Source organism: Talpa europaea, assembly GCF_964194135.1.
Source record: "Talpa europaea genome assembly, chromosome: X".
Classification (NCBI taxonomy): Eukaryota; Metazoa; Chordata; class Mammalia; order Eulipotyphla; family Talpidae; genus Talpa; species Talpa europaea.
Genome location: NC_140081.1, coordinates 19,775,859 through 19,789,161, shown reverse-complemented (window position 1 = coordinate 19,789,161; position 13,303 = coordinate 19,775,859). Strand labels below are relative to the sequence as shown.

The window sequence follows — 13,303 nt, the reverse complement described above, 5'->3', positions numbered from 1 at the left end:
CCTGGCTTCCTAGTGGGTCGGGGCAGGGAAGACTAGGAAGAGTTGCATCTTGTCACGAAAATTATCCACAGACAATTGTACCACAGTGTGACTGAAAAATTATAACAATGTTAATTTTATGAATGCATTATACATTTATCAATTAAAGGCATATTCAGATGTCATGTGACCATAAAACCTTCTTCTATTGGATATGAATAAGCCTGAACAGCCCTTTTCTCCCTCTGTATTTTGCCTGAAGCCAAGTTCTAATAGTTGGCATTTCTCAAGAGAGCCTGTCCATTGCGTCACAACACATATATATTTTTTTGCATTTGAAGAATCGGGGTGTTATTTACATGCTTTGAAATGAAATGCTTTGTCTTGCCAACTTTGCACTATGCTTTTTCTGTCACAAAGCCACAATAAGGATAGAATATAATTAACTTCCAATTTCTATCACTGGCTGTCTCAACCTAAGATTTTATATCTGTATGATTCAATAGGAAAATTGATAAAAACTTTCAAAATTTTAAATCTGTAGGACATATTTAAAGGGGGCATATGATAGTGGCAATCATGGTTTGTTAAGTTTCTACATATTTTAAAATAAGTGTTAATTGTATTAAGGTTATGTATACTAATATGCCAGAATATTACTTACCATAATTTTACTAATTCTTGTTTCAGAATACCTAGTAATTGAATTAGAACTGACTGATCCAATTTACAGGTGTGCAATCTCAGTCCTAGGTTAAGAATTCAGTGTTATTATGAAACATGTTAAAGATAACAAAGCATGCTGAGTTTTGGTTCAGCACACTTTACTTTTGGGTTTAGAATAGACCATTTGCTGAAAACAACTTGATTTGCATTAACTATTGTTGTGGTTCCTACTGAAAGTTCTAATGTGCAATCTGGTTGAATCTTTTCTTATGTGCTTAATAGTGTAACATTACACATTCTGTCCTCGTGATTATGTTTTATAAAGAGTTACTGCCAAATAGCATTTTGTATGTGATAGATTGTAAAACTATTATATTATATTATCTAACTTAGCTCTTGAGTACTTCTTAGCTCCAAGGAATAACTTAGATTTTTCTTGATTATCTTTGTAGCTCAGATTTTAATGCTGTTCCTTTTATCTAGACATCACTAAATACTTGATGCTACGGAATAATGAATAATATATGTTAATTTTCATCTGTTAAAGCCCACAAAACTTTGCAGTACTTCGATACCCTTGTGATAGAAAAAGAAGTCTCCCAGTGATATATTTGACTCTGAACTGACATTGTCATTGATAGAAAGAATAGAGGAGACTTGGGGATGAATACTTGGGTCTTTATTTATTTGCTGCATTGGCATCCCTGACATTGATTCCCTGAATCAAAGGGAATTCCTGTCCCTATCTGGGTGTTGAATATTCTTGGTTTATCCCTCTGGGTCCTCTCTCTGCCTTTCTCTTTCCTGGAAGACTGTCCTTTAGACTGTATCAGCAGACTCTCTTGCCCTCTGGCTTCCAGTTGGGTTAAAACATTTACAGGCGATCAGAGGAAGGAAGGAAAGAGAGGTCAGGGCGTTTTTTTCACTGCAGGATGGCTACATTCACCACCCAAATATCAAAGTTCCTGTCAGGTGACCCTCTCATCTTACTCTTTGTTCAGAGACCAGGAACTACTCTCTTCATTCCTATGAGTCTAGGAGTGATAATAGCACTTTTCTATTACCAGTTCTGATGGTTTCTTTTACCCTGCCCTCATACTTATAAAGAGTCTCTTATTAAACTCTCTTCAAATTACCCAAGTACTTCTAGACCCCTAGAGCCTTTGAAAGAGAAGACTGTTCTCTACTTCTAGGTGATGACATTTAACTAGAAGGAGGAAATTTAATTAGGGTTTATTGAGTATTTTCTATGCCAGGCAACAGGCTGGACACTTTATATTTATTAACCCATGTAATCCCCATCCTAACACTTTGAAATGAATCTTTTTTTTTTTTTACCCTGAGATGAAAATGACAAGTAAAATTGTGGAAACCATGCATTATTTTATTTAAAATTTTTGAATAAAATTTTTGAATAAATTCATGATAGATAATACTTAGGAAGTGTATTTATAATCAAAGTACTGTTTTAAGTGCATTGAAACCTTCACAGTATCACTACAAGTTAGGTATCAGTACATCCTCATTTTGCAGTTAAAAAGAGTACAGCACAGAGAGGTTTAGTCACTTGCTCTATATCACACAGCTGTAATATTGCAGATTTGGGATTTGAACCAAGGTAATCTGGGTACAGAGTGGACCTTATTCACAGCTTCCTTGTACTTTGTAAAATATATTTTATCAATGCAACTGTTTTCTCTCCATATTTCCTCTGCCTAAACCTGATATTTTTAAAATATCAGTCTCCTAAAATGAAATATTAAGCTAGCATTATTTTTATGTTTTTAAGGTATTCCTTTCATGGCAAACCTCATCTTGTGGTACTGAAAAACAGTATTGTGGTGATCATTGAAGGGGCTAGTACTTAGAAGGGGGTGAGAAGAAACTCCTAGGATTCTGGTCATATTGTTTCTCCATCTGGATGCAATATGATTACATTGAGTTCATGAAGATTCAATGGTTTATTTTATTTTTTTTTTACATTTTAAAAGGACAGGCTTATTACGCAAAGGAGGAAAAGAGAGGCACTTGCATAGTACAGGCAGGCAGGAAAGCTGTTTAATTCTTAAGCTTTATTTAATTTCCTGTATGTTTATTATGCTACATTAAGATTCTTTTATAAAATACATTATATAATCCATTTAAAGAAAATATTCATCCACAAAAATTGCCTATTTGCAGGGATTGCATTGTTTCTATGGCAGCTGGTCAGCAGCATTCACCAGTAAATTTTGAATCAATGGTGCCCTCCTTTCTGATGTTTCTAGTGCTTTTGGCTTCTAGAATCTAAAGATTTGTAATCATAGAGAAGTATCTTGAATTTCTAAGCAACAGAGATGTCTACAGTCTGACCTTTCTGTAAGCAGAAGGCTGTGCTAAATTATTCCTGTGCTCTTTACCTCCTATTGGAACATTATGTTGATCTCTGTATTTTTCAGGTTAAAAGATCGACTCAACTCTGAAGAGTCAGAAGCTATTTAAATATTTTCACAAAAGCATTTCAGTTCCTTCCTCAATTTTTTCACTCCTTTTATGCCACTTACCCAATCAACCTGAGTTTCTTTTTGAACATTGCCTGTACTTCTGTATTTCTTTATATCATATTGACAATGATCTGGAAGGATTATTGTCTCATTTTATGCCTTTCATCTTGTTATTTGGGTTAGTAAAGATGAAGACAATATATAAGTAAATGCAGGGAACTGCTGAGTAATATCAAAAGTTCACTTATTAAAGACAGTATTAGTCCTGAAAGGGAATTTAGACAGAGAAACGCAGGGTCACATGGCCCAAAAAGGTTTCATGTTTTGTGTGTTACAAAATGATCTTCATGCACTTGAAAAGAAAGCCATTAAAGATAGGGATATTTAAGGAATTATTATTGTTTTCGTGACATAGAATGTCACTTACAACAAAAAGACACGGTAGATGTAGAAGATGAAAAGGGAGAACAACAAAAGAAGATTTAATTAAAAATAGTCAAAAGGACAAGCAAAAAGAGAAAGCTCTTGAAGCTGCTAAGACTTACCCAGGGGCCATTCACATATACTTATATTAGTAATTGAATATGGACTGACATTGCCCCTCCTTTATGTTCCCTCTTGCAGGGGCACCAAAGTAAAAGAAAACAGAGCACACTCTGTGTGAGCTGAGCAATTTATAGTGGATTCAAATAGTGTGCCATACTTGTATTTATATCCAGAATTTGATCAAAGAAAGAGAAGTCGAGGAATAATAGAGGAATCGAACATAAATATTCCACAGTTACTGGGTGCCTACTCTTTGCCAGGTCTGTACAACACATCCAGTTTTTCTCACTTCAGTCTCAAAGCAGTACTCAGAAGCGGTCTTATTTCAATCCCCACTTTATTAATGAGTAAATTGTCCTTCCAATAAGCCAAAATTCTTGCCCAAGATAGCACAGCTAGTGACTGAGTGACTTGAGTTCAAAAGTCAGCTATTTCTGACTCTTAAATGTCTGCCATTTTTATTACATCATATATATGATTCTGTGGAATGAGGAGTTGAATCCAGCAAGGAAATGAAGACCATCCAAGAGAAATGGCAGGTTTTGGTTTCCCTAAGGTATTCATGCTGCAAGAGGTGTAAGACAAAGTTACAAGTTAAAGATTGTACATTTCATTGGGTATCACTTTCATTAAACCATAGGAGGAGTTATTTCATTTAAAAATGACTGAAATTACTTTTAAGTTAAAACAAATGTAAATAGAGGAAGGCAAGATCTCCATGAATTCTTAACATAAAACTTATGCTTTTAGACAAATTCTGAATGTGTTGTCACTGTTTAATTTATACTGCCAGACTCAGGGCTAAATTTATTCAGTCTCATCAGTTAGAAGGATGCTTTGATGAAACATTCTGAGAAGCCCTCTATTAGAGATTGGGGTGGATATAATAAATAGAAATTGAATTTCAGTTTTGATACTTTAATATCACACTGATTGCAATGAGTTTTGAAGATTATATTGGATACCTAGAACTGTAATTTTCTACCCCTTTCTTTCCTGGTTTCCCCTACCAGGTGTGCCTCAAGGCCTCTGACTAGCCTACTGCCCTTCACTCCCACTGTTTTTTGTATTACTCTAGTTTAAAAGGGAGAATTATAAAACACCCTGGTTTGTGTATTTAAGTTTTATCAAAGCACCATTCTGTTTGCTGTGTTAATCTTTGTCTAGTTTCCTTGTCCAAAAAATGCAATCTATTTAGCTAGATATATATTAGGTAGACAGCTATCTATTACATATTTTATAAGAACAGTATTTCTGTCAGTTGACTATATTTTGTTTTCTTCAAAACTTGACACATTTCAGTTTGCAGTATTCTTTTAGGTGGTGGGTTTAGAAACCATATACTTTTCCCTTGCATCTATAAAATTTGGTTCCTGGAAAAACTTACAAAAGAAAATAGCCTTTTCAAGGCATTGTAGACCTTCAACCAATTTGAAAATGAAACTTGAATATTACCCCCCACATACCCTTCAAATGTCAAGTTATTCCAGGTTGTTTATGAGGTTTTTGACAGAAATTTTATAACGTGTACATTCATTTTCTTTACTTATTAGTAGAAAACTTTCATGAAACTGGCACTGTTGTTTTAAAATTTGCTTATACATTTTATGTGTAGTAAGGTGTTTTTTAAAAAAAAAAAAACTCCAGCATGTTTGTGTTTTTTATTTTCTTTTTCCCCTGTCAAAGCAGATATGTGGCTTGATTCCAAAACCTGGGCATAGAGGGGCTGGTGGACTTCTTGCAGGGGTCAAAGTTTATTTGTGATCCAAGAAGTAGATGCAAAGAGCCCAGATACCCAAAGGCTAATGTTAGACCCATCCTTGACATTTTAGGGTGAAGTATTTCCTGATCCACAGGCTATCAGAGTTATCATAGTTATCTACTCCTGGATTCTCTTTACTGCTTCTGGGCAGTATTAACTTTTAGGAATATTTGTTTCCTGTTCTGGACTCAAAGTAATGTAAGTGCTGAGGTAACGCCAATCACATTCACTAGTGTATGCCACAACACCAACCTCAATATGTATCTATTACCAATAAATTGGGACTTTATACTTAACTTGGGTGATGAAAAAGTTGTGGGTTCATTCATATAAACCAGTTAGAGACTTTAATCCAGAAAAGAAAAATATTTGGGGGCATGATAGAAGAAATAATTTATTTGAAGGATAATCAAATGGAAGGAGAAAAATACCACAGAAAGAGCAGAATGAGCTCGAAGGAGCAAGGTTCCCAGGAATTGGATCTGGGTTAAAATCTTGCCTGTACCACCTTTGAGTTTTGTGACATAGCAGCATGTATTTGACCCCTTTTTCTCATTCATAACATGAGCAGATTGCTAACCTCATAGAAATGGTACAAAGATTTTTAAGATCTACCCATTTAGTGGAGCATTTCTCATGAGTCATTACTCAAAAATGGTTGGATATTATTAGTGCCTATTATTTCCCCTCAGTATAATTCCAAGTAAAGAACCGAGGAAAAAAAGGTGAAAACCTTTCATAGACCTATTTTGATTCAATTTAAATCAGATCTTTCTAAAATTTGAGCCGCCCAATATGAAAATGGGTCATTCTAGGGAACATACAAAATGTATATGCAGGTTCTTCTCCATAATTATGTATGATATTTCTAAGGACATAAACAGTTAAGTTTTATGTACCTCCACAGGAAAATTTGAATGAGGTTTTTCTTACTTTGTGTTTACTCACCCCCTACTCCTAATTGCCTGATAATTTAAACATTATTTTCTCTTCTTCATAGAATCAGTTTTCAAAATACGGAGTTAATTAAATCAATTAAGCTACAGATATGCAACTCATGTTATTAAAAAACAGTTTAAATAGATTTGACCTAATGATGATATATTACTTTTGGGTTTGGTTTTTTTTATTTGGAAGTTTTCTTTTCATCCATCACCCCTGGCAGATTAAGAATTAGATACATTAAATGTTCTTAAACATAATATGGGGGGGAACTTTTCTTCTGAGTTATTTTGGTCGGTCCAGTAATTAAATTGACAAAGGACAGAGTAACAGAGGAGAGATCTTTAATTTCATAAGTATGGAGACCTCATAGACATGGGAACTATGTACTGATCAAAGTAGTCAGCTTATATACCTTTCAGACAAAGAAACAATGAATTTGTGAAGAATTGACAAGACAGTTTAGACTTGAGTACTAATAAGCCAGGACCTAAACAAAGTCTTTTTGCACCACCTTTTAGGTCCTGAATTCCTTACTGCTGGCAATAAGGGTGTGTCTCCACCTCCTGGTAAAAGGAGGGGACTTTTCATATAGGGGATTTAGAGAGGAGGTTCAGTGTCCTTTTGTGCACCAGCTGCTTCTCAAGGAACTGTAATTCAAAATAATTAACATGCCAGCATGCAGACCTCTCTTGCTGCGCCCACTACTCCCATCAGCAGTGTATTTCGACAGTCTGTCTGTTCTGCTCCCCACTCTGGCTCTGGTGAATTCTCTCACCCTCCCATGCTTCTGACTGTACCCAGTGCTTGTATAAATAAATAAATAAATAAATAAATAAATAAACAAACAAACAAATAAATAAATAAATAAATCTTAAAAATAATTAACATGCCACATTGACATATTTTGTGATAGCTTGCCCTGAACCCCAATAATACCTTTAAATTTTAAAAGGCATGACATTGAAATGGATCACTGGAAACCTACTATATTTAACTGTATGCATTTCATGTTTCAGTTTGGCAAGCAGCACATAGAGAACCTCTTCAGTGACCTACAGGATGGGAAACGCCTCCTAGACCTTCTCGAAGGCCTGACAGGGCAAAAACTGGTATGTGATTTATTTATAAAACTAACGCATCCTCAATAAACATAATTGGAGAAAAAGAAAATTCAAAATAAACTTAGTGAATTTTCACCAGAAACTAATTAAGCATAAATTGATGAGATCTAGTAAAATTCACCAATTTACTGATTACTGATTTAGTGAACACCACAGAACCTATTCCTGAATAAAATAACCTTGTGATATTATCTTTGTTTTCATAAATTCTATCTTATGCACAAAAGAAGGTACAATTTTTCAGTAATATAATTTAAGTTGATTAGTAGATATTCAATTATAATGTTTAGTACCTTTGATATTAAATGTCTTTTATAAAGGATATTATACATAATGAGTTTTAGATTTCATTTTAATTTTTATTGAGATAAGACCACTTACCATAAGATATAGCAAATGGAGAGTTGCTGTTCAGTAGGTTTAAATTTTTAGTTATGCTAGAAGAGTAAGTTCCAGAGATCTGTTATGCAACATTGTGGCCATAGTCAACAATATATTATTGCACATTTAAAAATTTACTAAGGGGCCTCCCCTGTGGCTCAGCAGGTTGAGTGCCACTCTGTGAAGCTGTCTTCAGCCTCTGCAGCCCGGGTTCGATTACCGGCTGGCCCGGGAGGAGCCCACATTGCATGGCAGACCTCTCCTGTCTCACCCACTGCTTTGGTCCACCTGCCTGTTCTGTTCCCGCTCTGGCTCTGGTGAATTCTCTCACCCTCCCACGCCTCTGACCTGTACCCCAGTTCTTGTATAAAAAATAAATCTTTTTTTTAAGATTTATTTATTTATTCCTTGCAAGAACTGGGGCACAGGCCGGAGGCTCAGGAGGGTGAGAGGATTCACCAGAGACAGAGAGGGGAAAAGAACAAGCATAGTGATGAAATACACTGCTGAGAGTAGCAGCAGGCACGACAGGAGAGGTCCACCGCGCCAAGTGGGACCCTCGCTGGCCTGCCGGGATCGTTCCGAAGCTGCAGAAGCTGTGGACAGCTTCACAGTGCTGCGCTCAACTGCCTGCGCCACCAGAGGAGGCCCAATAAATAAATCTTTGAAAAAAATTAAAAAAAAATAAAAATTCATTAAGATGATAGACATAATCTTAGTCATAAACAGGCATCAATATGGTAGAATTTCTAAAACTTCACAACTGAATAAATGACTTAATTCATATATTGATATTATAACAAACTATGGAAATATTAGCTTAAAAATTGTAGGACAAGATGTGACTTTTGGAATTGATAATGAGCCTTAGAGAACCAAAGAAAGTTGAAGTTTACAACTTCAATGACTAAGACAATTAAGGTAATTGTTATGGAAATAGTTTCCTTTATCTGCATTTGGTGTTATAAAATTTTGGTAGGTTCAAGTCTCTTTTAAATTTTCCAAAAGTGTGTGGGCCTCCCTCTGTGGCGCAGGGGTTAAAGACACAGCACTATCAAGCAATTGCCAGCCACCTGGCATGAGTTTGATCCCAGCCAGGGATCAAACAGCAGACCTCTCCTGTCTCACCCACTGCTCCCCTCAACACTGTATTTAAGTAGATTTGCCTGTTCTGTGCCCCACTCTGTCTCTGGTAAATCCTCTCACACTCCTATCACCTATGACCTATACCCTAGTTGTTGTATGCAAAAATAAATAAATATTTTAAAAAATAAAATTTCCTAAAGTGTGGCAATCAACTCATTAATATATTTTATTAGGAAATGTCCTTAAGCAGGTTGATGTTTTTCTTGGTGGCTTTGCAATAATCACGAACTGGGTTGTAGCATGAAGGAGTGATCTATTTAAGCAAAACAGAAGAAGGGGAATGAGCAAAATGGGAAGGGGCACAGTGGATAATGGTGGAGGACTCTGGATGCCTTGGTGATGCGTGTGGTGTGGTAACTACATCTGAGGGTGTGATCCTGTACCCCTAAATCATATACAGTGCTATAAGCCAATGTCACCTCGATAAACAACAGCAGCAACAACAAAACAAAATAACCTTTGTGAAGAAAAAAAAAAGCTATTGCTATTCTTTTTTTTAAGGTTTATTTATTTAGTAGAAGAACTGGGGTGTGGGCCAGAGGTGATGGGGGTGAGAGGATTCACCAGAGACAGAGCAGAGAGCAGAACAGGCGGATCAACTGAAATACACTGCTGAGGGGAGCAGCTGGTGAGACAGGAGAGGTCTGCTGTGCCATCTGGGTTAGCTCCCTGGCCAGGGATGAACTTGTGCAGCAGTGGCTGGTGATAGCTTGATAGCACTGAGACTTAACTGTTGCGCCACCAGTGAGGCCCCACTATTATTATTATAATTATTATTGAGGATTCAGTTCATGCTAAGAAAGTCCTCTGATGAGGGTAATTAGCTCCAAACCTTTACATTCATTATATCAATGCCTCATTAAAAATATTCAAACTTGGACATGAAATTTATAACAGTTTTGTTTCTAGCAGACTGTGGTCTCTCTACTGGGTTGTAAACATGGTTTCATTTTGTTTTCAGCCACAAGAAAAAGGATCCACAAGAGTTCATGCCCTGAACAATGTCAACAAGGCACTGAGGGTCCTGCAGAAAAATAATGTAAGTGCTGCTGGACAAAGTCACATGAGACAGTATACATAATATTTGAGTGAGGGCTCTGGTCCCAAATACAGGGAGAACATTGCAAGTTTATTATTATTATTATTATTATTATTATTTTGTAAATCAAAGTCCTTATTAAGATCATGAGCTCTAGTCCTTATACACCTGCTTGTGGTTAATGTGATTTAGGCAGTAAATGCATGGAACCACAGGGAGCAGAAAAAGGTATAACAAAGATCTGATAGGACATTTGTGTTGTTTTCAGATTTTACTGATGAAGTTATATCTGGTGGACAAATTAAACCCTGTGGTGAACTCAGTTTCTCTTAGGAGTGTTTCTAGCAAAAAATAGCTTTCACTAGGCTGAATATTATTTTTTATGTATAAAGTGAGTTCAAACACAGTGATGAAAAGCTTTTAATTAAGCTTACTAGACACTATACTAGACACTTACTAGACACTATATCCAAGTATGAAAGTCACACAGAAAAAAATTACTATTTTAACTCAGTAAGAACGACAAATATGTTTTCTATTGTTATCTTTGATTCAGTATAACTAGATGAAAATTTACCTGTGGTGTTAGAAAAAGTCAACAATTCTACCTAAACAAGTGTGAAGGTGAGAGGAGTTCTCCATCTCTGAGTGACTTGGAGATTCCTTTCCATTGGAGGCAGTCTTCCTTTCTTATTAATATCCTATAGCCTTCCTAACTGACCAATACCTTTATCAGGTGCTTTTGGGAGCTTCCTAATTACAGTTTAAATAAATTGATCACATACTCTTAAAATAACCATAATCAGTGGTATATTAATAATGATGTATATTCCCCCAATGGCAGAGACAGGGCATCATGTAGATAATTGGTTGATTTAATGAATTTTGGGTTTTTATCATGTTTAACCTAAGAAATTTATTTTATAGAAACATTATTTTTACTGTTTTCCTGAAATGATTAACAATATTTTCAAATCTTCCTCAGCCAGTATAAGGTAGAAGTCTATGGAAATGCTTATCTTAGTAGTATGATAGAACCTTTTGAAAGATCTATAAGATATATATATATATATTTTAAAGATTTATTTATTTATTTATACAAGCACTGGGTACAGTCAGAAGTGTGGGAGGGTGAGAGAATTCACCAGAGCCAGAGCGGGGAGCAGAGCAGGCAGAAGGACCGAAGTACACTGCTGAGGGGAGCAGCGGGCGGCAGGAGAGGTCTGCGCGCCATGTGGGACCCTCCTCTGGTGGTTGGGGAGCAGCCGGGGATCGAACCAGCGCTGCAGAGAATGCTGGCAGCTTCGCAACCCAGCGCTCAACCACTGCACCACTGAGGAGGCCCCTATAGGATATATTTTAAGACAATTGTTTAAAGATATTGGGAACTTACGCAATAAAATGCCTTTTTTAAATAGCAATTCCCAATATACCACTATGAAATATAAAAGCAAGGAAAACAAAAAATTCAAAGAAATATTAGATTAAATCTATTTGATATAGTTGATCTCTTCCCACCAAGAAAATGTACCAACAAAAATAGGCTGTTGTATCTTCTATAAAATGGTGGACTGATGCAGTCATAGATTTTGTTTGATAAATGTTTTTTGCTTTTTCACATGCTTGTTATACAAGCACATTTTTTTGAGCGAATCTATTAAGCTGTATGCTCAGGTACACTTTTCTGTATATAGGTTATACCTCAGTTAAAAAATGTTTAAATATGTTAATAAATACAGGAAAATATTTAAAATTCACATCTTATTTAACATATGATAATTTTATAATCAGAATGCAAAAATTAAAAAAAACTAGGTTACATAAATTCAGATTTATGACACGTGCAAAAAGAAGACATTATTAACAATTTTGAGAGCTTCCTGTGTAGCTGGTTAGTACAAACTTTTACAAAATTAATAATTGCTAATAGAAGATCATGAAGGATCTCTCAATTTTATAACTTTATTCTCAAACCTGAGTTTAAAACTCACTGGAAAAAATTAGCCCTCCCTTGTTGTTAAAGGGCTATAAATACTCTGTGGTAGTTTTAAGAGCTTCTAAAGTCAAGTCCATTTTGTATTTTCTTTCCTTGTTAGGGTCTCCTCCACTTCAGCCTATTCATAAGTGACTAGTTTTAGCACATTCTCTAGTTCAAAACTAGCAACTCACTTTGACCTTGTGCCTGTTTCTTTCCTTCCCCTGTTCTGACTTGAATTTTACTGTCTCCACTCAAATGCCACTCACAGCTTAGCTTTGTAGAACTCAGGCACCACGTTTATGTTCTGATTTGCATTCTCTGTGATTGCTGGTTGAGCATGAAGTTGTCCTTGCTATCAATAATTTATTTTTGAAATTACTTATTGAGAAGAAAGTACTTCTAAGTGCAGTGATACCTTTATTACAATATTTGCTGAGAACAAACCTCATTTGTAATAAAGTTGACTGTGATTTTAAAAAGGCAAACAAAAGAAAATACAAAATCCTGTGAAACAGGACGATTCTACCAAATGGTTATACTTGTCTACACACTAGCTTAAGATAAGAATGTATCCACAGGGGCCTCCCTGGTGGCACAGGCGGTTGAGTGCAGCTCTGTGAAGCTGTCCGCAGCCTCCACAGTGCCAGTTCGATCCCCACCGGCCTTGGAGCAACCCTCCTGGCGAGCAGACCTCTCCTGTCTCGCCTGCTACTCCCCTCAGCAGTGTATTTCGTCGGTCTGCCTGTTCTGTTCCCCACTCTGTCTCTGGTGAATCTTCTCACCCTCCTGCACATCTGGCCTGTACCCAAGTTCTTGTATAAATAAAATAAATGTTTTTTTTTTTAAAAAGAATGTATCCATTGCTCCCACTTTTCTGTGACTTGTTGAAGGTAGATAAAGAAAATCCCAGGTAATATAAAAACATCTCTCATGTTGCCTTTACATCATTCTTATACCCTCCTCTACTCTTGTTTGTGCCAAACATTCTGAATTGAGCTCTGTAGTTCTTTAAACCCTCTTCTCTCAAAGGCAAAGAGATGATTAATGGGTCATTAAAATTTATTGATAGATTTCCTCCCTTAGATATAACTAAGTATGAGAGATTACCAGAGACTTCCTGGGTATGAGAGACTACCAGAGATTTGCATCTTTAATCATTTTATATCCACTTGAACAATGATTGATTTATTTTCTATTTGTAAAGAAAGTTAGTCATTAAAAATCTGGTAGGGAGATTGAACTGTGGTGCTTTAAACT

General features: G+C 36.0%; 1 protein-coding gene across 1 annotated transcript in view; it reads left to right on the top strand.

Moving 5' to 3' along the window:
• DMD (dystrophin) overlaps positions 1–13,303 on the top strand; it is a gene marked incomplete at both ends in the record, with an annotated part of 1,915,324 nt that overhangs the window by 324,715 nt on the left and 1,577,306 nt on the right. The window contains 2 exon segments of the mRNA XM_084258879.1: positions 7,398–7,490; positions 9,991–10,068. Coding sequence (XP_084115005.1) covers positions 7,398–7,490; positions 9,991–10,068 — 171 coding nt within the window.